Consider the following 27,593-nt stretch of genomic DNA (forward strand, 5'->3'; position numbering starts at 1 on the left):
TGGTCCCGAGGGTGGGCGGCCAGGGCGGGTGGGGGCGTGTGTCGGGCCAGCCGGGTGGTCTGGCCCACGCAGGGCCGTGGTGGTGCCCCCCGGGTCCCTCCGTCTGTGTCAGGCTGGCCTCCCCCTGCTGGCCCAGGGCGGGGTTGGGGGCGGACGGATGAGGGGCTTGGACGGGGAGGCCGCGTGGTCCCGGGGCCCCCATCCTGCTCTGGGGGTCCTTTCTCAGAGACGGTCCCTGGGGTGGGGGCTCCTTCCCGTGTCTAGCAAGGGCTTGGAGGTTCTCTGGGCCCCCGGGCCTGGTTCTGACGTCCGGGGCGTGCTGGAAGTGTGGGTGCAGTTGGGGGCTGTCGGCGTCGGGGCTGCTGGACGGCGGCCCTGGGCCTCCCTGGCGCGTGCCGTGTCGCCTCTGCTTTCGCGTCTGTCCGGAGCCACTGCTGTGCGTCATTCCAGCCCCTGAACCTGAGCTGGGGCCCTGGGGCCTTTTTGGAGTTGAGTTCTGGGCCGAGCACGGGCAGACCCTGGGCTGTATTTGCTCGGGGTGCGGACAACAGGCTCTGGCGGCGGCGTGAGGCCCGCTGCCTGCTGGCGTGGGATGCGGTGTTTTAACAGCAATAATCAGCCACTTCAGAGAAGGGGTGTGCCTGCGTGTGCGTGTGTGCCTGTGGGTAGGTGCACACACGTGTGCCTCTGTGTGTGTGCACGTGTGCAGGGGGAGAGCCTGGTGTCTGAGGGCTCTGGGGGGCCGGGGGTGCTTGGCCGGGGCGGGCTGGCCCCGAGGCCTCGTCTGCTCTCTTCCGGCCCAGCCAGCCTGGGTCCCAGCCCTCCTTCCTCCCAGGCTGAGGCTGCTGCACAGGCCCGCATACAGCGGGGGTGCCCGGGGTGAGCTTTTGCCCAGGGCGCTGGCACTGTGGGGAGGGTGGCCAGGGCAGGGACGCTCGGGGACACTCTGCAGGCTGGTGGAGGTCAGATCTGGGGACGAGGCCCAGGCGGGCTGCTGTCGCTTGCTGAGTCCGCTGTCAGTGTGGCGTTCGGGAGGGCCCCAGGGGGCACCGAGTTCCGGGGGCGCAGGCTGCCGGGCGGGGGGTCCCTGTGAGCCGCGGGAGGGGCCGCAGCCACAGCCCTGCACTTGCCCGGCCCCTGATGCTGCTGTTTTTCAATAAAACCCGAGCTGATGGAACCATGCTCCATGCTTTCTTGCCGCGTCCTCTGTGTAACCCTGGGCCCGGAAGGGCTCCTCCCTGAGGTGCTGGGCTTCCCCCCGACCCTGGGGCGGGGGTCAGTGGTGGGGCAACCCATGGGCAGGGGAGGCCCCCGCTCCTGTGTCTGTGGCCCCGACCTGGCTGCCCTGCCAGCTTGCCGTCTGCCTGCCTGTCTGACGCTCCTTGGAGCCGTGGGCTCACGGGATGGGGTGAGGGGTGGGGCTGGGTGGGACCCCCAGGTCCTGTAAGGAGGGGCTGTGGTGGGGGTTGGGGTGTCAGCCAGGGACGGGGACACTGAGACCCCGGGGGGAGGCGCCCAGCATGCCCCGGGGCTGCTGAAGCCCACCAGTGTGACGGCCCCCACGGCGGGCCCTTCCTGCCGGGGCCACCTTCCGGGTGGGGGCGCACCCCCTCCGCCCTTGGGGCGTCCAGTGCGCCCCCTTCTCTGAGTCTGACTGGGTCCCACCTGCCCCACAGGGCTGCCCACACCCACAGCGGCCTGGCCTGGCCCTGGGACGGCACTCCCGGGACGGTCACTGGTCTGCGCGAGGTCCTCCCCAAGAGGAGGCAGTGGTCTCTGCCTCTGCGGTGACGGCATGAAGATGGGCTGTCGCTCAGACGTCGACACACGCTGGACACAGTGGCATGGGGGGGCCCTGCGCCCCCCAAGAGGGTCAGGCGCGGCCATCAGGCCCTGCGTGCCCCGGGGGACCAGCGACGATTTGAAGCCTTGATTAGAACGGGCCTGGGCACGGTGAGCGGTGACGGCCCCGTCATCTGGAAGAGTGAGGCCGTGTCCCGCAGGCTCAAGTTGCTGTAAGGCCAGGGTCCAGGCTGGGGCAGCGGGCCTGCTCCCCTCCTGGAGGGGCTCCCCTCGGCCCTGCCAGGTGAGCACCGTGCCCCCCTTGGTGGGGGCTCTCGGAGCCGGGACCCAGACCAGGATGCAGGGGTGAGGCTGCACAGGGTGGGGGGGCCCTGGGCTGAGCCAGGGTGGGGCAGGCCTGCTGGGGCCCGTCCAGCAAGGCGACCTCTCTGGCCGCAGTGTCCCTGTCATCCAAGGTGGGGCGTCTGTGTCTCAGGCCACGGAGAGGCTCTGGGGTGCTCAGGCCAGACCCTCCCTTGGCCCCGGGGTGCCTGTGAGAAGCAGCTGGCAAGCACCTGGGCACAGGCCCCTCCGGCCCTCAGGAGGGTGGTCGGGAGGTGCTCTCCACTCAGCGCACCGCCACCCGCGGGCCCGCTCAGGGGCGCTGGGAGCCAGGCTGCTGGCTGCTCCCGGCTCCTGTGAGGTGCTGAGCAGCTGCCTGGCGGGGGGACCCAGACTTGCCCCAGTGCTCGTCCTGACTGAGGGGCCAAGGGCTGCGGGCCCGGTTTCCCACCCCCACGAAGGATTCACAAAGACAGGTCAGGACAGCTCCTCCAGAGGCATTTACTGCAGGCGGCCCCAAGGGAAGGTGGCTGTGACCGCTCATGAAGCTCTGGCCTCCGGGAGGCCGCACCGCCGGCTGGTGGACCCTGGCTCTCTTCTCCGCTGTTGCCTGGGGCTACGGACCGAATGAAGGCAAAAAATGCAGGCGTGGGGGTCGGCGCTCCGGGGCTGGCCGGGGCCCAGATGTTGCTTGGAGACTCGGCGGGACGTTGGTGGGGCCGGGGGCCCCCTGCAGGGGCACCAGGTGTCCCCACGAGCGGCCTGCACTCAGGCTCACCTTCAGAGGCACCTGTGCGGGCAGCAGAGGTGAGTGCCCGGCCTTCCTGGCCACCTCCCGGGCCCCCTGGAAGGTGGACCAGGGCCCATGGTGCACAGGCAGCCCCTTGCCCAGACAGGCGACTAGACACCCTGGCAGTTCTGCTAGGGACAGATGCATACTCACACACACGCATATGCACACACACACACACACACTCATATACACATTCACACTCTCAGATACACACACATGCACATACACATTCAGACACATACCTTCTCACACACTCGCACTCACACTCTCAGATATATGCACACACACATACACACTCATACACAGATGCATACGCACACACACACGCTTATACATTCACACACTCTCAGATACACACGCATGCACTCACCTGCACACACACACACACACACATACACTCAGGCACTCACACACATGCACACACGCTCTATACACACATTCACACACTCAGATACACACGCATGCACTCACACACACACACACACTCTCAGGCACTCACACACATGCACACACGCTCTATACACACATTCACACACTCAGATACACACGCATGCACTCACACACACACACATACACTCTCAGGCACTCACACACATGCACACACGCTCTATACACACATTCACACACTCAGATACACACGCATGCACTCACACACACACACATACACTCTCAGGCACTCATACACATGCACACACGCCCTATACACACATTCACACACTCAGATACACACGCATGCACTCACACACACACACATACACTCTCAGGCACTCACACACATGCACACACGCTCTATACACACATTCACACACTCAGATACACACGCATGCACTCACACACACACACATACACTCTCAGGCACTCACACACATGCACACACGCCCTATACACACATTCACACACTCAGATACACACGCATGCACTCACACACACACACATACACTCTCAGGCACTCACACACATGCACACACTATACACACATTCACACACTCAGATACGCATGCACTCACACACACACACATACACTCTCAGGCACTCACACACATGCACACACACTCTATACACACATTCACACACTCAGATACACACGCATGCACTCACACACACACACACACATACACTCTCAGGCACTCACATGCACACACGCTCTATACACACATTCACACACTCTCAGATACACATGCACACACGCACATTCACATACTCATACATTCACACACAGATACACATGCATTTACATGCACATTCACACATGCACACATACATTCATGCACATACACTCTCAGGCACTCACACTCATGCACACACACTCTTACACATACATTCATACAGTCTCAGATACACACACATGCACCCACACACATTCAGACACACACACTCTCATGCACTCACACATACACACACATTTAGACACACACTCTCACACACACTGGCAGGCTTACAGGCTCCAGAATACCCACCCCGTTGTGATGCCTCAATCTTGGTTGAGCCCCTTCACCTGCCAGGGCCTCTGTGCGGCAGGGAGGCCTCAGGGGCTGGGCCAGGCGAGGGGGTCAGGGATGGGCGTGTCCCGGCGCCCTGTGGGCACCAGCTCCAAGGTGTGCAGAGGGCCCTGGAGAGCTCTCCCTGGGACCTGATCCTGAGTGGGCCCTGACCACAGCTCAACAGCTCCGTCCCCACTTGAGGGTGGGGAGCACTGCAGTGGCCACCACGGGGCTACTAGTGGGGTGAGGTCAGGCTTCCTGGGCTTCCAGGGACCTTGGGGTCCCCACATCTCCACCCACCAGGAGGACAAGCACAGACCACCCTGGATGATGGGTGGTCCCACCCCTGGCTGGGCCCGGGGGTGCTCCTTCCCACTGCCAAGCTGCCACCCACAGGGCGAGGTCGGGATGAAGTGAACAGGGCACGCTGCACAGAGCAGGCCGCTCCCAGAGGAGCTGAGGGGAGACCGGCCCTTTCTTGCCACGCTTCCAGCGGCTCCAAGCTGCCTGCGGTCCCTTCGGGGGGCGGTCTGCACGGCTTCGAGGCCTTCTGCCCGCTTGTTACCCTCCACCTCCCGCACCTCCTGGAGGAGCCGGGGCCTGGAGCTCTTCCCATGAGGACCCGGGGCCCCTCTGAGGGCCGCCCGCCAGCGCTTTGGCTGGCACGGGCCTGGTGGGGGCTGGGGGAGGGCTGGCAGGACTGAGTGTGGCCCGCAGCTCCGCCCCTCACCTGAAGCTGCAGCTCCAGCGCCGGCACGTGCTGCAGGGCTTCCATGGTTCCCTGGACAAGGGCTGGACAGAGCAAGACGGAGGCCGCTCGAGTCCACGGGCAGAGCCATGCCAGGAGGACACTCGGCCCCGGCTCCCCAGTCCCCCTGAGTCTACAGGGTCCCCCCGAGTCTACAGGGTCCCCCCGAGTCCACAGGGTCCCCAAGTCCACAGGGTCCCCCCAAGTCCACAGGCTCCCCTTGAATCCACAGAGTCCCCCCGAGTCCACATGGTCTCCCTCATTCCACACAGTTCCCCAAGTCCAAAGTCCCACCGAGTCCACAGTCCCCCCGAGTCCACAGGCTCCCCCCAAGTCCACACGTTCCCCCCGAGTCCACAGGGTCCCCCCATGTCCACAGGGTCCCCCTGAGTCCACACATTCCCCCCGAGTCCACAGGGTGCCCCCGAGTCCACAGGGTCCCCCCATGTCCACAGGGTCCCCCCGAGTCCACACGGTCCCCCCGAGTCCACAGGGTCCCCCTGAGTCCACACGGTCCCCCCGTGTCCACAGGGTCCCCCCGAGTCCACACGGTCCCCCCGAGTCCACAGGTCCCCCTGAGTCCACAGGCTCCCCAAGTTCACAGGCTCCCCCGGCCCACAGCGCCACAGTCCCCGCCGCTCGAGCAGCCCCGTGGTTCTTCCTGACGGCTTCCAGGTCCCACTGGCTGCATCATGCTTGAGGCACCTTAATTGGCCCAGCTGCAGGCAGTGGGGAGCAGGGCCCTTGGCCCCCAGGGGCGCCGTAGCCTCCCCACTTCTCTGCCGCTGCCCCCCGCCCCCCACCCACTGACCACCCCCCGCCGATGGCCAGGCTGGAGCAGCCCAGGTAGGATGGCCTGTGTTCCCACTGAAACCCCTGTGAGGGTTCAGGTGCCAGCGAAGCCGCAAGGACAGCTGGAGTCACCGGGGCTGGTGGCCCGTCGCCGGAGGGTCTGGGGACGGGAGCGGCCCGCGGCGGGGTCGGCCAGCTCGGGCTTCCTCAGCGTTTGCGCCAAGCCCTGTGCCCCAGGATGAGAGGACATTCCTCCCATCCCGAGTCAGCTGGCGCTTGGGTACAGAGACTGCAGGAGGCTGCTGCCTGTCCCACCATGGCCTCGGGGCTCACGGCGGTCTCGTGGGGCGCTGGGCCCGGGGCGCCTGCAGTGGCACCAGCAGCTGCCCCTGTGCTGGCAGAGGACCCTGGTGGTGACGGGGTTGGGTCGGGCTGGGGTCCCCAGCCTGCTCTCTGGGCACCGGCAGAGGCCCCGGTCTCCCTGGGGACTGCAGGGGGTCCAGGGCTTCCCGCGGGGAGTCGGGACCTTGGCCCCTCACTGGGTGTGCAGGCGCCACCAGGCCCTCCTGTGTCCCCGCCTTTGTGAGATGGACCCGCTGAGGGACCTCAAATAAGCAGCGGGCGGAGCTGGCGCTCCCTGTGGTCACCCGCGCTTAGAGCCCGCTCCGCAGGGTCCCTGAGGGCAGGGACCCAAGTGCCATGCAGCCTCAGCCGGTGTCTGCCCCCTGGGCCCCACTGGGTATGTCGTGCCCACCCAGCGTTCAGAGATGAAACCCAGCCCCAGCCACACCAGGGTCACCTGTCTCGTGGTCCCTGGCTGGATTGTGACCCCAGGGCACCCTGAGCACAGCGCCAGATGGTGGCTCCCAAGTGCAGGTGGGAGGCCCCGTGTGTCTCAGGGAGCCTCGCCTCGCCACCTGCCTTGGAGGCCACCTGCCTTGGAGGCCAGCGGCCGCCCCCATGACGAGGGGGACAGGACTGTTCCAGATGTGGGACTTTCTCTTTCCTTTGTAACCAGCAAGGGAGCGCACAGCATTCCCTTCAAATGGTTTGTTTCAGACTTGTCATTTCCAAACCCACAGCCACCATGTAGGATGGGACCCTGTGTGGGGTGGGTCCGTGCAGGGTGGGGTCCCATGTAGGGTGGGGGCCCATGTAGGGTGGGGTCCCATGTAGGGTGGGTCCGTGCAGGGTGGGGTCCCATGTAGGGTGGGGTCCCATGTAGGGTGGGTCCGTGCAGGGTGGGGTCCCATGTAGGGTGGGGTCCCATGTAGGGTGGGTCCGTGCAGGGTGGGTCCGTGCAGGGTGGGGTCCCATGTAGGGTGGGTCCCATGTAGGGTGGGGTCCCATGTAGGGTGGGTCCGTGCATGGTGGGGTCCCATGTAGGGTGGGTCCCATGTAGGGTGGGTCCGTGCAGGGTGGGGTCCCATGTAGGGTGGGGTCCCGTGTAGGGTGGGTCCGTGCAGGGTGGGTCCGTGCATGGTGGGGTCCCATGTAGGGTGGGTCCCATGTAGGGTGGGTCTGTGCAGGGTGGGGTCCCATGTAGGGTGGGTCCGTGCAGGGTGGGGGCCCATGTAGGGTGGGGTCCCATGCAGGGTGGGGTCCCATGTAGGGTGGGTCCGTGCAGGGTGGGGGCCCATGTAGGGTGGGGGCCCATGTAGGGTGGGTCCGTGCAGGGTGGGGTCCCATGCAGGGTGGGTCCGTGCAGGGTGGGGTCCCATGTAGGGTGGGTCCGTGCAGGGTGGGGGCCCATGTAGGGTGGGGTCCCATGTAGGGTGGGTCCCATGTAGGGTGGGTCTGTGCAGGGTGGGGTCCCATGTAGGGTGGGTCCCATGCAGGGTGGGGTCCCATGTAGGGTGGGTCCCATGTAGGGTGGGGTCCCATGTAGGGTGGGTCCGTGCAGGGTGGGGTCCCATGCAGGGTGGGTCCGTGCAGGGTGGCCTCCCCACTGTCGGGGTGGTCCCTGGAGGTGGGGGCACTGAGGCCTGGAGTCTCTCCTTTACAGGCAGGTCTGCAGGCAGGTGGTGGCGCTGGGGGGGCGTGGCCAGTTGTCCCCTGAGAGCCAGTGGAGCTGGGGACCCAGCCCTGAGACCCCTGCCCGGCCTCCCACCTCCACCAGTGGGGCTGGGCCGTCCGCTCCTGCACTCACGGGAGGCGGGAGGGGCCCCACGGCTGTGGGCACGGTTGCCATGGCAGGAGGCCTGGGCTCCCCTGAGGACCGAGTCGGGGGCCAGGCTCTGGGCCGACAGCCGGGGGGCGGACCCTGCCGCTGCCCCGCAGCCCGGCTCCCGTGGCGGGGGTCCCAGTGCTGCCCCCACCTTGCGGGGCCTGCAGCAGGGCACGCAGCGTTCTCTGGGGGCCGCTGGCCGGGGTGCAGCCCTCTGGGCCTCTCAAGGGCCCCTAGACCAGCCTGGGCATTCTGCAGGTGCCCCTTGCAGCAGGCAGGGAAGGGGCCTGTGAGCCCCGCAGGAGAAGCTTTAACTATTCCTGAAACAGGAGCAACCCCGGCCCCTGGGGGCTCACCTGTGAACTCAGGAACCTGTGAATCCTCCACTTCAAACAGCAGCTCATCGTGAATCTGGGCAAGCAACCTGCAAGGCACATGGAGGAGACCCTGGCGTTTGGGCCTCTGCCTGTGCCCGGGGGCGGCCGTGGCGCAGGGGGCGGGTTCCCGGGGGCGTGCGTGGCACCCCACAGCGCTGGGCCATCCGCCCGGGCTTTGGCACCGGCAGCCCAGGAGGCTGAGGCTCGGGGGAGTGGGAGGACCAGGGTGGGGAAGCAGCTGGGGTCACTGCTCCGTCACAGGACAGCCTCCGGGAGGAGAGAACGGGGCTCGGGAGGGAGGCGCCTGTGGGCAGAGGGTCAGCATGAGGGCCTGGGGCCCCGCCTGCCCCCTCCCCCGGAGGAAGCTGAGGACACGCTGGGGCCGAGCCTTTGAGAAGAGCCCCTGTCCCCACCCGGGACTTCCCTGGGGTCCAGTGCTTAAGAGTCTGCCTTCCAGCGCAGGGGCTGTGGGTTCCATCTCGCATCAGGGAGCTGAGTCCACGTGCCTCAGAGCAGCCACGCCCATGAGGCACAGGCACCGAGCCCAGGCACCGCAGGGACCCTGCGCGTCGCAACCAAGACTCGACACGGCCAAAGGTGGACAAACAGGGACACACGCAGAAAGAGAGGCTGAAGGCCCCAACTGCCGCTGTTCAGTCGCTCAGTCGTGTCCAACTCTTTTCGACCCCATGGACCACAGCACACCAGGCTTCCCTGTCCATCACCAACTCTCAGAGTTTGCTCAAACTCATGTCCATCGAGTCAGTAAGGCCATCCAACCATCTCATCCTCTGTTGTCCCCTCTCCTGCCCTCAATCTCTCCCACCATCAGGGTCTTTTCCAATGAGTTGGCTCTTTCCAATAGACATTAGAGGACCCCCCAAAACCATCACGGGGGCAGGACCCCAGCAGGGACTGACCTCTAGCTCTGAGTGACCTCTCAGAGGCCACTCTGCGGGCACACGACCCCAGCCCACAGCCTGGGCACCTCAGAGCTGCCCTCTGGGCCCCTTCCTGCCCCTGAGACACCACCACACTCCCTACCCCACACCCTGGACTCGGGGCCCCGGGGCTGAGCCAGAGCGGAAGGGTCTGCACCCACTCCGGCCCCCTCCGCTGGGTGGGTCCTGGCTCCATGCCCTCTCTAAGCGCCTTCAGGCACCCCCTGGAGGGGGTCTGTCCCCACCCGCCTTGGGGTACACAGACGCCGGGGTGAGAGGAGGTGTGGGGGCCACAGAGGCGCTGCTGAGGGGCTGGGGTTCCGGGAGGACTTGTGCTCACATGCCCGTGGCTGGTGGGGGGCTCCTGTGTGCCCGGGGTGGGGGGGTAGGAGGGGGGCACCCTGGGCATCAGGCCCTGCAGCTCTTGGTGGCCACCCAGGACACGGCCTGCGAAGGCCAGGCGTGCAGATGATGCCTGCTGGGGCCGTGAACCTGGGGTCAGAACCAGCCCCTGGCCGGGCAGACGGAGGAGACGCCCCCGAGCGCTCAGGGAGGGGTCGGCGGTGTGGTGCCCATGGCCCTCAGCAGGGTGGGCGGCCTGCGCTCTGTGTGAGCCGGCCTCTGCCTCCAGCTGCTTCCCAGGGAAGGCGCCACGCCCTGTCCCTGCACGGCCTGTCCGCAGCAGGCACGGAGCTTGCAGGAAGGGGCAGCACTGAGGCGAGGTGCAGTACCCACCATCCCCGACAGTGGGCAGCAAGGTGGTGGGTCCTGGCTGGGGGCAGGGAGCTTCAAGACCAACGGGCAGGACGCCGTGGCCGAGAACCACAGGCCACGTGGGCCCGCTCGCCCCTCTCTGGGGCTGGTGGGGTGGCGATGAGGCTGGGCCCCTGCCACCGGAGGTGGGGGCCCCACTAACCCCAGGAAGGCTCTTTAAAGGGCTAACTTGCGGGAGGATGGGGGTCAGGCGCACTTTCTATCACCTCTACCTCCTCGTTGTGCCTTCGAGGTGCTGCGACTGCCGGAGCAGCCACCTCCATGCTGGCACCAAGAGGGGAAGGGCCAGGGAGCCAGAGGGGCCTCAGCCTGCCGCCCTGAGCCTCTGAACCGAAGCCAGTGCTGCTGCTGGACTCCTGCCCGTGGGGACAGCCCACCTGGGGGACGGAGCCGCTGGGACCAGGCACCTGCAGCCCAGCTTCCTAGGGGTGTGCGGGAGCAGATGCACCCACAGGGCACGTGGGGCCCACAGGGAGTGGGCTGGGGGCTGGCAGACCCCGGGCAGGGGGCCGGAGTTTTCTGCACAGCCTTGGGATCACGGCTATCGGCGCAGTCCTCCCGGAAGGCAGCCTGGCTGGCGGCGGCGGCATTCGCTCTCTGAAGCCGACATCAAGGCCTCTGCTGTGCTCTTAGGCTCCCAAGGGGACTTAGTGTTCCGAGGGGCAGAACTCAGAGTAGGCACTTGTAACTTCTTCCAGATTTAGCAGCAAGAGTTCTCACACTTCCTGAAATCACACGGTGAACTTCTGAGCTGCTGGTGCAGCCAAGACCGAAGAGCAAGACCGTTAGTCACTCACACCTCGCTCCACAGCTGACTGAGATGTCACTGTGTTTCTAACTGCAAACTGGGGCACGGGAGGTGCCCAGGTGGGTGGTGAGCGCGGGTGTCAGACCCGCTGTTTCCTGGGAAGCCAGCTGACGTCCTGTCCACTCGTCCTGCGCTGACGGCAGGCCAGGCTGCATAGAACGCGCTTCTGTGGAGACGCCCCATCAGAGCTGCAGCCAGTCTCCCATCTGTGCCCAGGGCGGCTCCCCTCTAGGTCACCCCAGCTCTGAGTGCTCAGAGTGCAGGAGGCCTGGCTGCAGGCCTTGAGGGGCGCAGCGAGGCCCTTGCCCTCTGTCGCGCTGACGCTCAGGGCTCCCTCCTGCTGTGGGCTGACCAGCTGCCCGCGGGAGGAGGCGGCTCATGGCCTGGTGCTCACAGGCAGCTGCTGGCGGACAGGTGCCTGGAGGATGCAGACCCTCAGGGCCTGGGGGCACGGACGGTCACTGGGGGCCACACGGCCAGCTGCTGGGAGGCTCGTGTCCACCCCGGCAGGGGCGGTTGGCGTGTCCTGGGGCTGCAGCACCCGCGGGGCTCGGCCTGATCGCCTGTGTCGTGGGTAGCCCAGGTCCCTGGGCCCTCGCGTCCTGTGAGGCCGCCTCTCATTGCCTGGAGGGCCCAGTCGTCTCCTCTGTCCCCCCGGGCACCTCCGCTGCCCCTCCTGTGGCCGGAAGCGCAAGGGCACAGGTGCATCAGCCTGATGGGGCCCTGGGGTCGCTGCTGCCTTCAGAAGGTCAGAGGACAGAGGGCAGAGGGCTGCCCGTGTGGAGAGAGGACCCTGCAGTCCTGCACCCCGGGCAGAGGGGCAGGGAGGGTCCTCCGGAGGCTGTCTCGCCGCTGAGGGGCTGTGGGCCTCTGAGAGCTCAGGGCAAGGAGGCCCCATGCTGGGCCAGGTTGGGTGAGCTGGGCCATGTTGTGATGCATTCTTTCTCAGCCTCCCTTCTCTGCACGTGTGAGTTGGAATCCATAGTCCCCAAAGCTTTCTTCTAGCCCCGATGTGTTCTAAGACCCGGGAGGCCTGTCCCCCGCAAACAGAGAGGAAGGGGCTCCCTGGGCAAGGGTGGTGTGGGGGTCAGGAGCCCCAGCCTTCCACTGCAGCCTGTGGGCAGCGAGCGGGGGTGGCCCCGTGGCTCCAGCCGGTGAGGGCGTGTTGGGAGTCCAGGCAGCGTGGCCCAGCCTGGGCTCCGGGCACCCAGCGCGTGCCTGCCCCTCCGCTGCATGGCCGCGTTCTTGGGCACAGTGTGGACGGCCTGCTACAATTTCTGAAGTGGCAGGCTGCAGTCAACATGTTTTGTTTTGAAACACATTTCATGCAGACAGCGGGCAGAGGTGACCGCTGTGTTTCTGAATTCCTCTAAACAGCCCCAGACCCTCGTCTGCCAGCACCCCTCCTGTGGCCCGCAGAAACTTCCTGGATCTACAGCAGCGTGAGGCAGAGCGGGCCCTGGTTTCTGGCTGCTGCCAAGACAGGGAGTGGGCCCGGGCCCCGCACACCCTTGGCCAGGTCACCCCTGGAAACCACACAGGCGAGCAGGAGGCACGAATTCAGGATCTGGTCAGGGAGCCAGCAGGAGAGACCCTGAGAGACGAGCGCATGCCCACTGGGTCCTTCCCACCCTGCTGCTGCATGGGCAGGATGGCAGCCCAGACCCCGGGCAGGAGCCGCGGGCACCGGGTCTCAGGTGTCCCACGCTGTGTCCTTCCTCCAGGCCTGGGGGACAGCGCTCCTCCCCAGGCTGTGAGGTGACCCATGGCCGGGGTGCAGGGCTGGACGGGGGCCCATAGGGCTGGGCAGGAGCGTCCCCCTCCCACACTGGGACGCGACACCACGTTCCTGGGCCAGGCCTCTGCCTGGGACATGCTGCTCTACGGAGGTGCTGAAATCACGCAGAGAATGTAGGCTTTGCTGCCCTGCACACAGGATTGTTGGTACCGTCTTTCTAAATTTCGAGAACAGACTTTTGGATTCAGTGGGAGAAGGTGAGGGTGGGTTGATTTGAGAGGATAGCAGTGAAACATGTACATTCAGTTCAGTTCAGTTCAGTCGCGTCCGACTCTTTGTGACTCCATGGACTGCAGCATGCCAGGCCTCCCTGTCCATTGCCAATTCCCAGAGTCCATCCAAACCCATGTCCATTGACTTGGTGATGCCATCCAACCATCTCATCCTCTGTCATCTGCTTCTCCTCCCGCCTTCAATCCTACCCAGCATCAGGGTCTTTTCCAATGAGTCAGTTCTTCACATCAGGTGGCCAAAGTATTGGAGTTTCAGCTTCGGCATCAGTCTTTCCAATGAATATTCAGGACTGATTTCCTTTAGGGTGGCCTGGTTGGCTCTCCTTGCAGTCCAAGGGACTCTCAAGAGTCTTCTCCAACACCACAGTTCAAAAGCATCAATTCTTCAGGGCTCAGCTTTCTTCACAGTCCACCTCTCACATCCATACATGACCATTGGAAAAATCATAGCCTTGACTAGACGGACCTTTGTTGGCAAAGTAATGTCTCTGCTTTTTAATATGCTGTCTAGGTTGGTGATAATTTTTCTTCCAAGAAGCAAGTATCTTTTAATTTCATGGCTGCAGTCACCATCTGCAGTGATTTTGGAGCCCAGAAAAATAAAGTCAGCCGCTGTTTCCCCATCTATTTGCCATGAAGTGATGGGATCAGATGCCATGATCTTAGTTTCTGAATGTTGAGCTTTAAGCCAACTTTTTCACTCTCCTCTTTCACTTTCATCAAGAGGCTTTTTAGTTTCTCTTCACTTTCTGCCATAAGGGTGGTGTCATCTGCATATCTGAGGTTATTGATATTTCTCCCGGCAATCTTGATTCCAGCTTGTGCTTCCTCTAGCCCGACATTTCTCATGATGTACTCTGCATATAAGTTAAATAAGCAGGGTGACAAGATACAGCCTTGAACCACTCCTTTCCCAATTTGGAACCAGTCTGCTGTTCCATGTCTGGTTCTAACTGTTGCTTCCTGACCTGCATACAGATTTCTCAAGAGGCAGGTCAGGTGGTCTGGTATTCCCATCTCTTTAAGAATTTTCCAGAGTTTGTGGTCCACACAGTCAAAGGCTTTGGCATAGTCAATAAAGCAGAAATAGATGTTTTTCTGGAACTCTCTTGCTTTTTCCATGATTCAACAGATCATTGGATCAACAGATCTCTGGTTCCTCTGCCTTTTCTAAAACCAGCTTGAACATCTGGAAGTTCATGGTTCATGTACTGTTGAATTCTGGCTTGGAGAATTTTGAACATTCTTTGACACTGCCTTTCTTTGAGACTGGAATGAAAACTGACCTTTTCCAGTCCTGTGGTCACTGCTGAGTTTTCCAAATTTGCTGGCATACTGAGTGCAGCACTTTCACAGCATCATATTTCAGGATTTGGAATAGTTCAACTGGAATTCCATCATCTCCACTAGATTTGTTTGTAGTGATGCTTCCTAAGGCCCGCTGGACTTCACATTCCAGGATGTCTGGCTCTAGGTCAGTGATCACACCATCGTGATTATCTGGGTCGTGAAGATCTTTTTTGTACAGTTCTTCTGTGTATTCTTGCCACCTCTTCTTAGTATCTTCTGCTTCTGTTAGGTCCATACCATTTCTGTCCTTTATTGAGCCCATCTTTGCATGAAATGTTCCCTTGGTATCTCTAATTTTCTTGAAGAGATCTCTAGTCTTTCCCATTCTGTTGTTTTCCTCTATTTCTTTGCATTGATCGCTGAGGAAGGCTTTCTTATCTCTCCTTGCTATTCTTTGGAACTCTGCATTCAAATGGGTATATCTTTCCTTTTCTCCTTTGCCTTTCGCTTCTCTTCTTTTCACAGATATTTGTAAGGCCTCCTCAGACAACCATTTTGCCTTTTTGCATTTCTTTTTCTTGGAGATGGTCTTGATCCCTGCCTCCTGTACAATGTCACAAACCTCTGTCCATAGTTCTTCAGGCACTCTGTCTGTGAGATCTAATCCCTTGAATCTGTTTCTCACTTCCACTGTATAATTGTAAAGGATTTGAGTCATACCTGAATTGTCTGGTGGTTTTCCGTACTTTTTTCAATTTAAGCCTGAATTTGGCAATAAGGTGCATAGGGCTTCCCTGGCGGCTCAGCTGGTAAAGAATCCGCCTGCAGTGCAGGAGACCCCAGTTCAGTTCCTGGGCCAGGAAGATCCCCTGGAGAAGGGATAGGCTACCCACTCCCGTATTCTTGGGCTTCCCATGTGGCTCAGCTGGTAAAGAATTTGCCTGCCATGTGGGAGACCTGGGTCGATCCCTGGGCTGGGAAGATCCCCTGGAGAAGGGAAAGGCTACCCACTCCAGTATTCTGGCCTGGAGAATTCCAGGACTGTATAGTCCCTGGGGTTGCACAGAGGTGAACACGGCTGAGTGACTCGCTTTCACGTCACTGTATGTAGAACAGATGAGCAGTGCAAGTTCGATGCATGAAGCAGGGCCCCCAAAGCCAGTGCTCGGGGCAACCCAGGGGATGGGGTGGGGAGGGAGGTGGTGTGGGGGTTCAGGATGGGGGGATACATGTACATCTGTGGCCGATTCATGTCGATGTATGGCAGAAACCATCACAGTATTGTAAAGTAATTATTCTTCAATTAAATAATTTTTAAAAAAGAATGTAGGCTCCATGGTGACCATGAACAGGAGGAAATGTCTGAAGACGTAAAGGAGAAAGCTTCCTGAGGGAAGGTGGGCGACCTCAGGTGAGGGAAGCGTCCTTCACCTTGGATGTAGGTGCACCAGAGGATGTAAGAGCACCAGAAGCCCTGGGACACAGCGAGCTCTGCAGAGAGGGCGGCCCCAGGCACAGGTCCCCTGCCCCAGCGGGTCCCTGTGTCCCAAAGGGTCTCCGTGTCCCAGCGGGTCCCCTGTCCCAGCGGCGGCAGGGGAGGGGTCCAGCTGTCCTCACGGCTGGGGACATGCTGCAGGCACGTGGGGGTGAGCATGCCCCTCAGGGTGGGCCCATGACACACAGCGTTTCAGAAGGTTTTCCCACCTAACCCGCCACGCACTTCGCCCCTGGTGGGGGTAGGCTGAGCCCCAGGGAGGGGTCCTCGGCAGGGCAGGCTCTCCCCATGGCCACACACAGAGCCGGAGGCTTCTAGGGTGAAGCGCGCAAACGTACATGGAGGCCAAGGTGGGAGGGGGAGACCGGGGGGCTGCCAGGAGGGGACCCGGGGATCCGGGGGGAGAATTCACCCCTGACCTGCACCCAGGCTGGGACCTCGGGGGCCAGCAGGGCCTGGGTGGAGCACACCCAGGGATCAACTGGGGCAGAGCTGGAGCTGGGGTGGGCGGCAGGCCCACACCCCGCCAGGGAGGGCAGGTCCCGGGGACCGGCGGCTCGCTCACTGACCTGGCCGTCAGGGTAGGCGACGTGGCCATAGCCGTGAAGATGCGGATCATGGCCATCTTGCAGAGGTCGGCAGCTGAGCCTGTGGAACCAAAGGGCTCCGGTTCAGGCACTGTGTGAGGCCCAGCTTGCAGCCCGCCACCCGGGCGGGCGGGCTGATCTGTCCACACCGCGGGGCATGTGGCCCTGTACTCAGCAGGTCAGAACCGTGGGTCTCCCTCTGGCCTCTCCGCTCCTGCAGGTGTGGGGGCCCCTACGCTCCTCTGGACCTGGCCCCTGGCCAGCTCCTCATCTGGAGGCTCTGCTAGGGAAGGCTCCCTCTCGGACGACCTCGGTGATGGCCAGGTTCACTTCCTTGGAGCCAGCGGACAGAGGTTCCTGCTTCCTGGGGGCCATGGGCCTCTCGCTAGAGTCTGCTTGACTCCTCCATGGTCAGGGCCTCGGACTCTGGCCCCTAAACCTTCTCTCGAGGGCCCACCTGGTCAGGCCAGGCCCACCTGGGATGTCCCACCTTGGCCTGGTGAGCTGAGGTCAGCTGACTGAGGACCCTACACCTGCAGACTCCCTTTTGCCACATAATGCAGCTCCCCAGGAGCCCCGGGAGCAGGGTCTCAGCACACTCACGGATTCTGACCACACCGTGTCCACCACACCGGCTGCAGGATGATGGGGCCGGGACTGAGGCACTGGGTCATCCCTGCTCCCGCAGCCCACCCGCCACGTGGCCCTTGATCCCCAGCAAGCCTTAGGCTCCCGGTGTGCAGCCCCGGGACGTGAGCAGGGCCAGTCACACAGTCAGCGGGCACCAGCACGGTGGAGCTGCTCATTCTGGTGCCCAGCTCACAGTGGGTGTCTCAACAAGCAGCTCTGCTCCTGGGACGAGACTGAAGCTCAGGTCTCCATTCGTGGCCTTAAGCCCTTTGAAGCTCCCAGGTTCACGGAGAAACAAGCCTGCAGTCCGTGGGCCGCCTCCCCCCACCTCAGGGCAGCAGCTGCCCCCAGGGCACAGCAGGGTTGCCGGCAGAGTCCGCTGGTCTCTGCGGCCAGCCTGCCGGCCTCTCTGTGGGGCTCGTGGGGACTCGGGGCCTGGGGACCCTCTGCCCTGGCTGGATGTGGAGAGGCTTGCTGCCTTAGGAGGAGTGGGCGGGCTGAGAGGATGTGAAGAGACCAGAGGGGAAGCAGGGTGTGGCTGGGGGGCCAGGGTGGAGGTGGGGCAGCGTCCTCTCCGCTGGCCAAGCGAGGCGTGAGGCTGAGGCCGGGGCAGCGCTGCACCGGCCCCTCCGTGGGGCTCGCCCTCCGTGCCCCACGGCCCACACCTCCCGCCCCGGGTCTGCTGGGTGCCCCTACAGCAGACACCCCTCCAGGGCTCCGGCCCGCCTCCAGCCCTGCCTCTGGGCCTGTAGGCCTTGGCTCTCCACGCGAGCCCTGGGGTCACAAGTCGGGACGCGGCTGGGCTGCCAGGCTCCCAGGGCCTCCTGAGGAGGGCGCCGGGTGTGTGGACCGTGGTCACGCCCCTGCCCTCCCTCCACCCGGACGCCCAGGGGCTCCCAGAGCTGGAGGCCTGCGCACGTGGGCCCTCCGCCCGCCTCCTGCGCGGATCCCTGGAAGGTGCGCTGGGCCCCGCGGCCTCACACCTGCCAGGGGTACAGCGAGAGTTCGGGCCGAGGGTGGTGGGAGGGGTCTCCGTTTGACTCTAGCGCTGGCGGACGACCTCCAGGAGCCTGCCTGCTGCCTGCAGAGCTAGCCTCGCAGGGGCAGGTCCGACAGTCACCCGTCCTGCGGGGCTGAAGACCCGGGAGTAGAGGGGCTCCGGCACCTTGCACCACGAAGTTCGCCGCCTGCCGCTCCGCCTGCGCCCGAAGCTGCGGGTCGTGAGCTCGGATCCTGGGCAGCGGCCTCCTGCGGCCCATGATGGACTCCACGTAGCCTGCGGTCCGGGAGGAAAGCGGGCGGAGGGCACCGGTGAGCGGGAGCGGGAGCGGCGCCCGGGGCCCTGCCCTCTGGCCGGGGCTGCTCCAGCGGAGGTCCCGCCCACCGCCCCGCCCCGCCGCAGCCGGAGCTCCGCCCGGAGGCCTTCAGTCCACGTCCAGTGCGGGACACGCTGTTCTGTGTGGACACGGATTCTGTGTTGGGAAGCGGGACAGCGGCAGGGGCCTGGGCTTGCCTGGCGGCAAGCTTTGCACCCTCTCTGACTTCTGTGCTGCTCTTAGATCTGACATGGGACAGAAGGGTGATTTTTACACTAAAAGGTGAAAAGCCATGTGCGAGACTTGGGTGCAGGAGCAATTCTGGACTATGGAAACTGGAACTGGGGAGGAAACATCAGTCCTTAGTCTGCTCAGGGAGGGGTTGGGGGTCTGCGTCAGAGACCACATCCCTCACTCTAGGGCCAGCCTCCGTGGGCCCCAAGCTTCCGTCCCTGGGGTCCTCTTTAGGAAAAAGAACTGTGAAGTGCCGCGTTGGTGATACTCCTGACTGGTGAGGACGCTGGTTTTGCTAGGTGTTGGTAAGAACTAAATCCCCAGCTTGATCTTATACGTGTCTGGGGACTGGAAGAGCTGCTAGTATAAGCTGTCATTACAAAAATGACTGTCCCGAGCACTGGCTGCAAAGCGCGTAGTTAAGGCCGCCTCTGCCTCTGTGGTTTTCCAGGGATTTCTGACTGTGTGCTGGGCACCGTGCTTCCTACGCCTGCACCGTCTGGATGGACTTGCTCCCTTGTGGGCCACGTCCCGGGGTTGGGGCTCCAGGGAAGCAGTGAGCTCCTGGTGTCAGCACGGCGCCTGGCACCGGGTAGGCGTTCAACACATGCGTGTGGCGTAACTGAGGGTCACTGAGTGTTTGCTCACACGTGCAACGCTGGGTCAGAGGGCACCCATGCTTCGCGCTGGGACACGGGAGGCCCTGGGCCCTTCGAGAAAGGTACCAGGCAGGCCTGCAGGGCCTCCCATGGAGGGGACACTGGCCCTGCCGGGCAGCCGAGGGTGGGGCGGGGGTCCCAGCTGGCACCTCCGCGAGCCTCGTGGACTTGGGAAACGGCTGTCCCCTCGGTCTCCTCCTCTTCCTCTGTGAGGCGGGCAACAGGGCCGCCCAAGCGTCTGAGTCACGGCGAGGACTCGGTCAGTATCACGGGAGCCCGTCGACACCGGCCCACGCCGCACGGCACGAGGGCCTGTGTTTGACTGTCTCCACCCTCAGTGGCTCCGTGGACTGACTCACTAACACTGCTTCTGTCACCGTCCTAACATTTCGTAATCGGTAGCCTTTTGTCTCATCCAGGTGTGGGGTTCACCCCCAGCCCAGGGAGCCTGAGGCCCGTGGGGCACTTCCTGGGGGGTGGAGATGGTTTGCCGGCTTCCTGGAGCCCCCAGGAGGCTGCTGTGGCTCAGCACTGACCTGGCCCGGCTCGGGCTGGTCAGCCCAGGGGGAGTCGTGCTCGCAGGCTCCCACGAGAGGGTCAGCAGCAAGCCCCCAGGGCAGGCGTGGGTCCCAAGCCTGCTCTGGGACGCGTGCTGAGCCCCGCTCCGTGTCTGTTCCAGGAGCTGCTGTGGCGCTGACCTCCTTCCCCTTTAGTCTGCTCTGCTGCTCTTTGCTACATGTCTCAGGTTGAAGACTGTCTTTTATGTCCAGAGACATGTCTTCCTTTTTGAAACACTTAAAAAAAAAAAATCCCTTCATCTTTAATTGGTGGCCATGTCTCACAGTTTTGCAATGGGATATTTATGCTGCCATTTATTTCTAAGATGTCTGTCATTCGCTTGGGACTTCTTTTTAAAGTCCCACATTGGAGACTTCCCTGGTAGCCCAGTGGTTAAGACTCCATGTTTCCACTGCAGGGGCGAGGGTTTGATCCCTGGTCGGGGAACTAAGATCCCTCATGCCGTGAGGTGCAGCCAAAGAATTAAGCAACAGAATAAACTCCAAGATTATTGAGGAGTGCGGTGAGTCTTTCAAGTAGGCAGACGAATGGATGGCCTCACATGCAGATATAAAGCTACCTTCCTATTCCACTGTGGTCACAGAACAGGTTCTGTTTGATATTCTCGGAAATCTGTGACCAGACTGAGGGTAAACTCTGTAGCTTTTTAGCTCTCCATTTCCAGGTGCGGGACTCACTCTTTCCATGAGCCCACCCACTCAGCATTTCCCACACATGCCGGGGTGTTGAGGCCTTGAGCAGAGCCTGGCTCTGGACCCTCCTCGCATGGAGTCTGTGGTCCCACCTCCCCAGCGGGGCGGGAGCTCACCCGGCTCCAGGGGCCCCCACCCCCCACCAGAGGAGGGCCCGGGGGGGAGTGGGGGCTGCCCACAGCTTTGCTTGCAGCTGGCTCACCTGTCTGCTGACACCGAGCAACGGTTGCTTGGGTGAAGTCCTTTATTTTCTTGTACTTCTGCAGAAAGCTCTCCAAAAACCGGGCAGCTTCCCGAACAGGAACTCCGAGGCAAGCAGCAAGCCGCTCCTTCCCTGTGTGAGCAGAAACTCAGTCAGCGGTCAGCCTAACTCTGACCTCATGGGGCCCAGGGGCACAAGGCAGTGACCAGCATGCATGGAAGCGAGTCCACAGAGGCTCTGGAGAGACTCAGGGAGTCAAGGCCTGGTGGGCACCCCTGCCTCTTCTGACCGGTCAGGATGGTGCTGGCTTTTGGCTCCAGGATCTAAGTGCTTGGCGCTGGCCAGTATGGACCAGGGCCTGGTAAATGCTCATTGATTAGGATGCTGACCGGGGCCTGGCACCCTTCAGGGGGTGCAGACCTGATCGCAGCCTGTCCAGAGGGAGGCTGGTCTCAGAACTGGGGAGGCTGGGGAGTGTGGGCGCATAAAGAGGAAGGGAAAGTCCCCAGGCCAAGTCATGAGGGAATGGTGGTGGGGAGCTCACTTCCAGGGGATTTTTTTTTTTAAACAAATACATCTGGTCCAGGCTAATATTTGGTTATTTCAGGACACAGGTGATCTGATGAAGCTTCTTATAGCAAGATCTCTGGTCAGGATAGCACCCCAAGTTCCAGGACAGGACTCCTAAGTTCCAGAACAGGACCCCAAGTTCCAGAACAGGACCCCAAGTTCCAGGACAGGACCCAGAGTTCCAGGGCTGCACCCTGAGTTCCAGGACAGCACCCTGAGTTCTAGGATGACACCCCAAGTTCCAAGATGGCATTTTGAGTTCTCGGACAGTACCCCAAATTCTAGGATGACAACCCAAGTTCCAGGACGGCACCCTGAGTTCTAGGATGACACCTGAGTTCCAGGACAAGCCCCCAAGTTCTAGGATAGAACCCCAAATTCCAAGATGGCACCCCGGGTTCCAGGACAGGACCCAGAGTTCCAGGACAGCACCCCAAATTCCAAGATGGCACCCCAAGTTCCAGGAAAGGACCCCGAGTTCTAGGACAGGACCCCGAGTTCTAGGACGACACCCTGAATTGTGGTTATCTGCAGGTCCCAGGAAACCACTTGTTCGCTTTCTATCAGCGCAGATTTTCTTTTCATTATTTTATTGTGGAAAAATGCATATAACATAAAGTGTGTCATCCTGTAAACTAACTGTGGCTGTCCTAGAATTTCATTTAAAGGTGTAATCAGTTACACACCATCAGCTCTCCTCTGGATTTCTTTTTCATCTGGCACGACGTCTGCGGTGCGTCCACACTGACGGGTCAGCGGTGTGTTGCATCAGTGGCAGCCGAGTGTGGTCGACGTACCACGTTCGTTTCAGGCCTGCAGCAGAGTGACTTGGGTGTACGTGTCTCTTCTTCTGAGTTGGATCAGGCTATCCTCTTTCTTCATGTTTTTGTGATTTTCGGCTGTCCTGGCTCTTGCAGATGGCATACTGTAGACGCTCTAGGCTCGCCTGTGTCTCTCAGCAGCACAGGACCAGTTAATTTGGCTAAAGTCAGACTTCAAACTTGGCCCCGCTGCAGTGGCTGAAGCGGGGCTGTCTGAAGCCGGCCCGTTCGTGCCCAGTCGAGGGGGCAGCCAGAGGTGGGGGCCAAGTTCAAGCTCAGGATGTGGTGCTCTTCTCCGGTGCTCTGCTTTCTGAGGTTTCTCCCACCACTCTCTGGACTCGCTGATTGCCCAGCCTCTGTCCTCTGGCTCTTCACGCTGATGAGGCTCTCGTTTCTGCTGGAGTCTTGGCCACGCCCGGCACTGACGGGGTCTGGCTTCAGGTGGAGAGTGAGACGGCTCACCGTGTCCCTCCTTCCTTCCAAGTGTTGGCCCACCCCCAGTTCTGTGTGCTTTGGGCACCTACGGGACCTTCGGGTGGCTGTGTATGATACCGCACCCTGGCACACTGTACAGCCGGTACCTGCAGGAGAGAGTGGCGCAGGGGCCACAGTCTCCTTCCCAGGGTCCGAGGCTGGGAAGGACTCCTCTTCTGTCTGTGGGACTGTTGTCCCTAGGTCCCTGCTCCCGAGAGGGGCCGGTGCTGTGGAAGTCTGAGAGAAGCAAAGATGGGCTGAGCCGGAGACCGAAGTTCCGCTCAGTTCTCCAGCCCTGGCACTTGCTCCCCATGCCCTTGATGGGGGTCTGTCCCACTCTAAGATCACAGTGCCCCCCTGCCCCCAAGTGAGACCCCGTTTGGCTCCATGAGGGCTTCTGTCCTTGCGTTTCCTGCCCTTTCTTCAGGCACAATTTCCCTCTACACTTTGATTGAGCCTATCAGTTCCTGCTGTTTCAGCTGTGAAAACACAGGCCCGTCTCCCTAGGGGCACGGGGGGTGAGGATGCCCTGGGCAGGAGCACGAGGGGCCTGCACCTCACAGGCCCCACGTGAACAGCCATCTGGCTTCTCCCGCAGAGGGTGAGTTGCCTCCTGTGCACGCACATCAGTGTGTCTGTGTGTGTCTAGGTGTGTGTGTGTGTGAGAGATGAAATTAGGTTTAGGAGTAACTTTCACTCCGCCTTCCCCAGTACTCTCTGCCCTACACAGAACTGGAACCATTCTCCCTCTGCTTCAGCCCCAGGGCTTCGTGAGAGCCTGGTAAGCGTTTTGGGACACTGGCCCATGGCCAGCCGGCTCCTGGGCAGCCCATAAAGCACAGGCTGGCCCGGCCCGGGTCAGTGGGCCCCACGGGCACCAGCAGCTGCGCTGGACGAGTCCGGTGGCTCAGTGCGCCCCGTGGACCGGCTCGTGTGGCTCGTCTGACAAATGCCAGCCCTGTGGAGCAGCAGCCCCGGAGCCCGGGGTGGAGCTGGCACTCAGCAACCCCCAGAGACTGGGTGTGGAGCTGAGCTTCAGCGGTGGCAACAAGTGGAGGAGAATCAAGTTTGAACCGGCTCTGCAGGTGGTGGGAGCTCAGAGCAGGACAGGAGGCTCAGGGGCCACCTCCAGGCGGAGGCGCCTGCGGGCTGGGGCTGGGCTGGTGGGCAGGCAGCAGAGTCCAAGGGGCCGAGGGCAGCAGTGAGCCCAGCCCTGCCCTCCTGGCCAAGGCCCCAGGTAGCAGGCACTGCCGTTTCCAGGGGACAGCCCTTCGCTGAGCCCTGGGGAGAGGGGCGAGGGGCCCCTTGGGGATGGGGAGGGGACATCATTTCACTCGTCCCTGTCCTGCTCTCTCTCTGTGGCCTCCTGCCGTCATCATCACGGTGATCACGACCCTGAAACCAGGCCTTGCCCCCGTGCCCTCCATGGCCGGAGTGGCCGCCTCCAGACCCACCATGCTGGGCTGAAAACACAGCATCGCAGCCCAGGAGCTGGGCCTGGGCGCCCAGGACGCCTTGCGCCTCCCGGGAGGCAGACGCAGCCAGCTGGCAGCCTGGACGGCGGCATCGGGGACGCCTGGGGTGGGAACCCCGTCACCGGGAGGGCTGAGAGCAGCCAAATCACCCTCGTCACCTTCACGGCTACTGACTCACTGCGTGTTTACAGCACGGAGCTCCGCTCCTCCGCAGGAGATCACACAGCGCCTCTCCAGAAGGAGCCGGACTAAGTCTAGGGGAGCCCCCAGCGCGCACAGAGCTCCTCACTGGGAGGGGCCGGGGAGGAGTCTCCTGGAAGCCAGGCTGTGCCTCAGGGCAGGCCCGGGGAAGCCCTCGCTTCTGCACGCCGCCCGCTCCCACCGCAAAGGCCGTGGCGACAGAGGGTTACGGGGGCGAGCGGCCTGCCTGTGCCTAGTGCCCACCAGGTCAGCAGCACGTGGACGGGGCCCAGGGACCCGCAGAGCGAGCTCCAGGGCCCGAGCACCACTCCACAGCTCCACCGCATTTCAACGCAGGCGCCCCCCGCCCCGTCTGGCCTCCAGGTGACGCAGGCCTCCCACCCCGCCACACCTACCTGCTCCATAGACCACCGCATACACCACCTTCTTGGTCTGCTCCCTGTCGGCATGTGTCACACGCTCTGGGGAGACGTCCTTCCTGCGTGGGAAGACAGCGTATGGTCAGGCAGGCTGGGGCCTCCTCCGCAGAGGTCCTCCAGGGTCCACCTGCACGGCCTCCTCTCACCCCGAGGACCTTCCCAGGGGAGATGGTCAGCATCTGCAGCATCCGTGTCAGCCAGGGCCTCCCAACAGATGCGAGCCAGCCAGGTTCTGGGGCATCCACACCCCAAACCAGGCAGCGGCTCCAGTGCCCGAGCTCCGGGAGAGAGGCCTGGGCTGGGTCCTGCTGCTGAGGGCGGCAAGGGGGCGACATCTGGACCCTCCACAGGACTGGACAGGCCGCCTGCACCCTGCCCCCCAGAGGGAGGGGCCGGGGCGTCAGCCCGTCCCGGGCGCCCAGATAGCAGCAGCAGCAGCCCCATGTCTGACTGTGCATGCCCACTTGATCTCCTAAGGTTAAAGCTGAGCCTGGGAAGCAGAGGGGCAGGCGGGCACCCGGGCCCCTTCCCCTTGCCAGGCCCTCCTCGCCCAGCCGTGCGCGTACCCTGCATCTCCCTGATGGAGTGAGCCCGTCAGGTGGGCAGAGACAGAGACAGGAAGGAGGAAGGCAGAGAGGCCGCACAGAGGAGCCTGCCTGGGAGGCCTCCTGCAGAGCCTGCCTTCTCTGCTGCTGCCGTGTCGCTCAGGGTCTGCTCAGGGCTCCGGGTGGGGCATGGGGGCTGCCCTGGCCTGCACGTGGCTTCCAGCTGTCCTCGCAGGCCGAGGCTCTGAGTGTCCTATTTCCTGAAGACCCTTGCTCCCAGCTTCTCCTCCCAGCCCTGAGCTGTGGGCTCTGTTGTTGGCCACCCCCTTGCCCCCTGCTGTTGCTGATCTCTGATGTTTCCGGGCAAGGCCGCCCCTTTCTGCCTGGAGAGGGTTCCGAGCTGGGGAGTCAACGCCGAGTCTGTGCTTCTGGCCGCCCCCGGCAGGGCAGGGACAGACAAACACTGCTCTGTGTGCCGTCTCTCGGGCTCTCCGGAGCCAGGGACGGGGCCCACCCTGGGCGGGTGCTGCCCCGTCACAGGTGTGCTGTGGGCCACACGAGAAGACCAGAAAGCGCTCCTGTTTCAGTCTTTTTTTCTTGACTCAGCACTGGCTTGATTGCTGCCCGCGGCTGGCGGCGTCCCAGCATTCTGACAAAGTCGAGACTGGCGGTGCGTGCTTGCGTTTTGCATGCTTCTGGCGGCAGGTGGGCGCTTGGAGCTGCCTGCCCCACCATTTTCAGTGACGTCCTAAGGTTCGTCTGTTTCACCACCTGACCTCCAAGTTCCGACGCATTTTCCTTCTCCTTCTGCGTGAAGCGGTTTCGCCCACTTTTAAACCCTGCCCTTGACCTTGGTATTGCCAGCAGCTGTCTTTAGATGACGGGCATAAGACCAAAACGCACCCAAGCTCAGAGCAGATGTGTGCCAGCCCGTGTCCAGCCACCCTTGGGCCTCACCCTCCTCCCTTTATTTTGGAAATCCACAGGTGCTCCAAACCCCATCAGAAAGGATGCTGCTGAAAACCTTACCCGTTTCCCCGTTAGCTGCCTGGGGCTCAGGCCCAACAAACCCGTCTGGTGACCCTGCAGAGAGAGGCCAAGGGAGGCGTTTTGGAGCAGGTGCCCCCCAGTCAAACCACACTGGTGACCCCCCTCAGTTCTATCCAGAGCTGGGAAGTTGTCTGAGGAAGCAGCATGGAGCTCTCCCGGGACTTGCTTCTTCCTAGAGTCAGGGTGTGATAGAATCCAGACCCTCAATCAATAGAGGCGGCAGACGTGTAGCGAGCATCACTTTCTGATAACAGAACACACCTTCTTCTGCAGCACGGCACACACACAAGAACCCATCAAGCACACAAAAAACCTCAAAAGGCTGCGCACAGTAGGAATATTAAAATAACACCCAGATCACAGTGCAAGGCAAGCAGAAATTGAAAACAAAAACAAAATCCCCAAAAGCCTGTTTTGCCTAGAAATAAAGCAAAATACACTTCTAACAGCAACTTTTGGTGGAAGAGAAATATAAACAGAAATCAAATAGTTTCTAATGAAGATAGCATATGTCAGAACCAATGAATTACACTAAAAGTGAGGAAATTTCACAACCTTAAATGCCTATATGAATACAAACAAAAGAATTAAAATACATGAATCAAATAAATGCAAGTAAAAACAAACAAATCAAAAGAATACCCAGGAGGGAAATAATAAAGTTAGACTGAAGATGGGAGCAGAAATACAGCAGAGAACAGCAAGACGATTCATTAGTAAATAAAAACCCTTGTTCTTACACAAAACAAACCAGGAGCTAGTTTACTCAAAAGGGAAACACAGAGACACAGAGTAAGAAGCAACACTCGGAGCAGCAGCGGGTGTGCCCGGAGCTAGAGCGGCTGAGGTTACTCTGCACAGTGTCACGCGAGTAACGGCCAAAGCCAGGCGAGACGCACACGCTCTTAAGAAAGCAGTCATACAGGCTGACTCTTGTAGACAGAAGTTAGATAGACCAACGTCTGTGGAAGAAGTAGAGAAAGTTATTAAGGAACTACCCCATAAAGCACCAGGCTTAGGTGGTTTTGAGGGGAATTCGACAAAGCTTCAGACTAGAGTCCTCATACCATACACACTGTTCCAGAGAAAATGAACAAACGTGTTCAAATAAAGTTTACTTATACCAAAACATGACAAACAGCGCATAAAAAAGGCAAGCGATAGACTAACACTGCCTGTGAATGCTGACTGATGTGACAATCTCAACTAGAATATTTGCAGAGTCCAACACTACACTGAGAAAATAGCACCTCAAGGCCAAGATGAGTTTACACCAAGAAAGCAAGGTCGGTTCAGTGTTAGGAAGTCTATTAATACA

At 61.5% G+C, this 27,593-nt stretch overlaps 1 protein-coding gene across 5 annotated transcripts in view; it reads right to left on the bottom strand.

Moving 5' to 3' along the window:
* Positions 1-2,568: 2,568 nt before the first annotated feature.
* POLN (DNA polymerase nu) overlaps positions 2,569-27,593 on the bottom strand; it is a 151,473-nt gene continuing 126,448 nt past the window's right edge. For 3 of the 5 annotated variants that reach the window (XR_015165065.1, XM_086404511.1, XM_086404512.1), the window contains 7 exons: positions 24,657-24,739; positions 20,721-20,852; positions 18,204-18,314; positions 16,391-16,469; positions 8,462-8,529; positions 5,129-5,190; positions 2,602-2,914 (listed from right to left, as the gene is read on the bottom strand). Coding sequence is in view for 4 of the 5 variants with exons in the window: in XM_086404511.1 (XP_086260637.1) it covers positions 2,741-2,914; positions 5,129-5,190; positions 8,462-8,529; positions 16,391-16,469; positions 18,204-18,314; positions 20,721-20,852; positions 24,657-24,739 (709 nt within the window). In the remaining variant the exon portion in view is untranslated. Of the gene's footprint in view, positions 2,915-5,128; positions 5,191-8,461; positions 8,530-16,390; positions 16,470-18,203; positions 18,315-20,720; positions 20,853-24,656; positions 24,740-27,593 lie in introns of all 5 variants that reach the window. The other 2 variants (XM_086404510.1, XM_086404516.1) reach the window with 1 other exon arrangement.

Source organism: Bos grunniens, chromosome 6, assembly GCF_055505025.1.
Source record: "Bos grunniens cultivar Pamir isolate PY7600 chromosome 6, Bosgru_T2T1.0, whole genome shotgun sequence".
NCBI classification, from domain to species: Eukaryota; Metazoa; Chordata; class Mammalia; order Artiodactyla; family Bovidae; genus Bos; species Bos grunniens.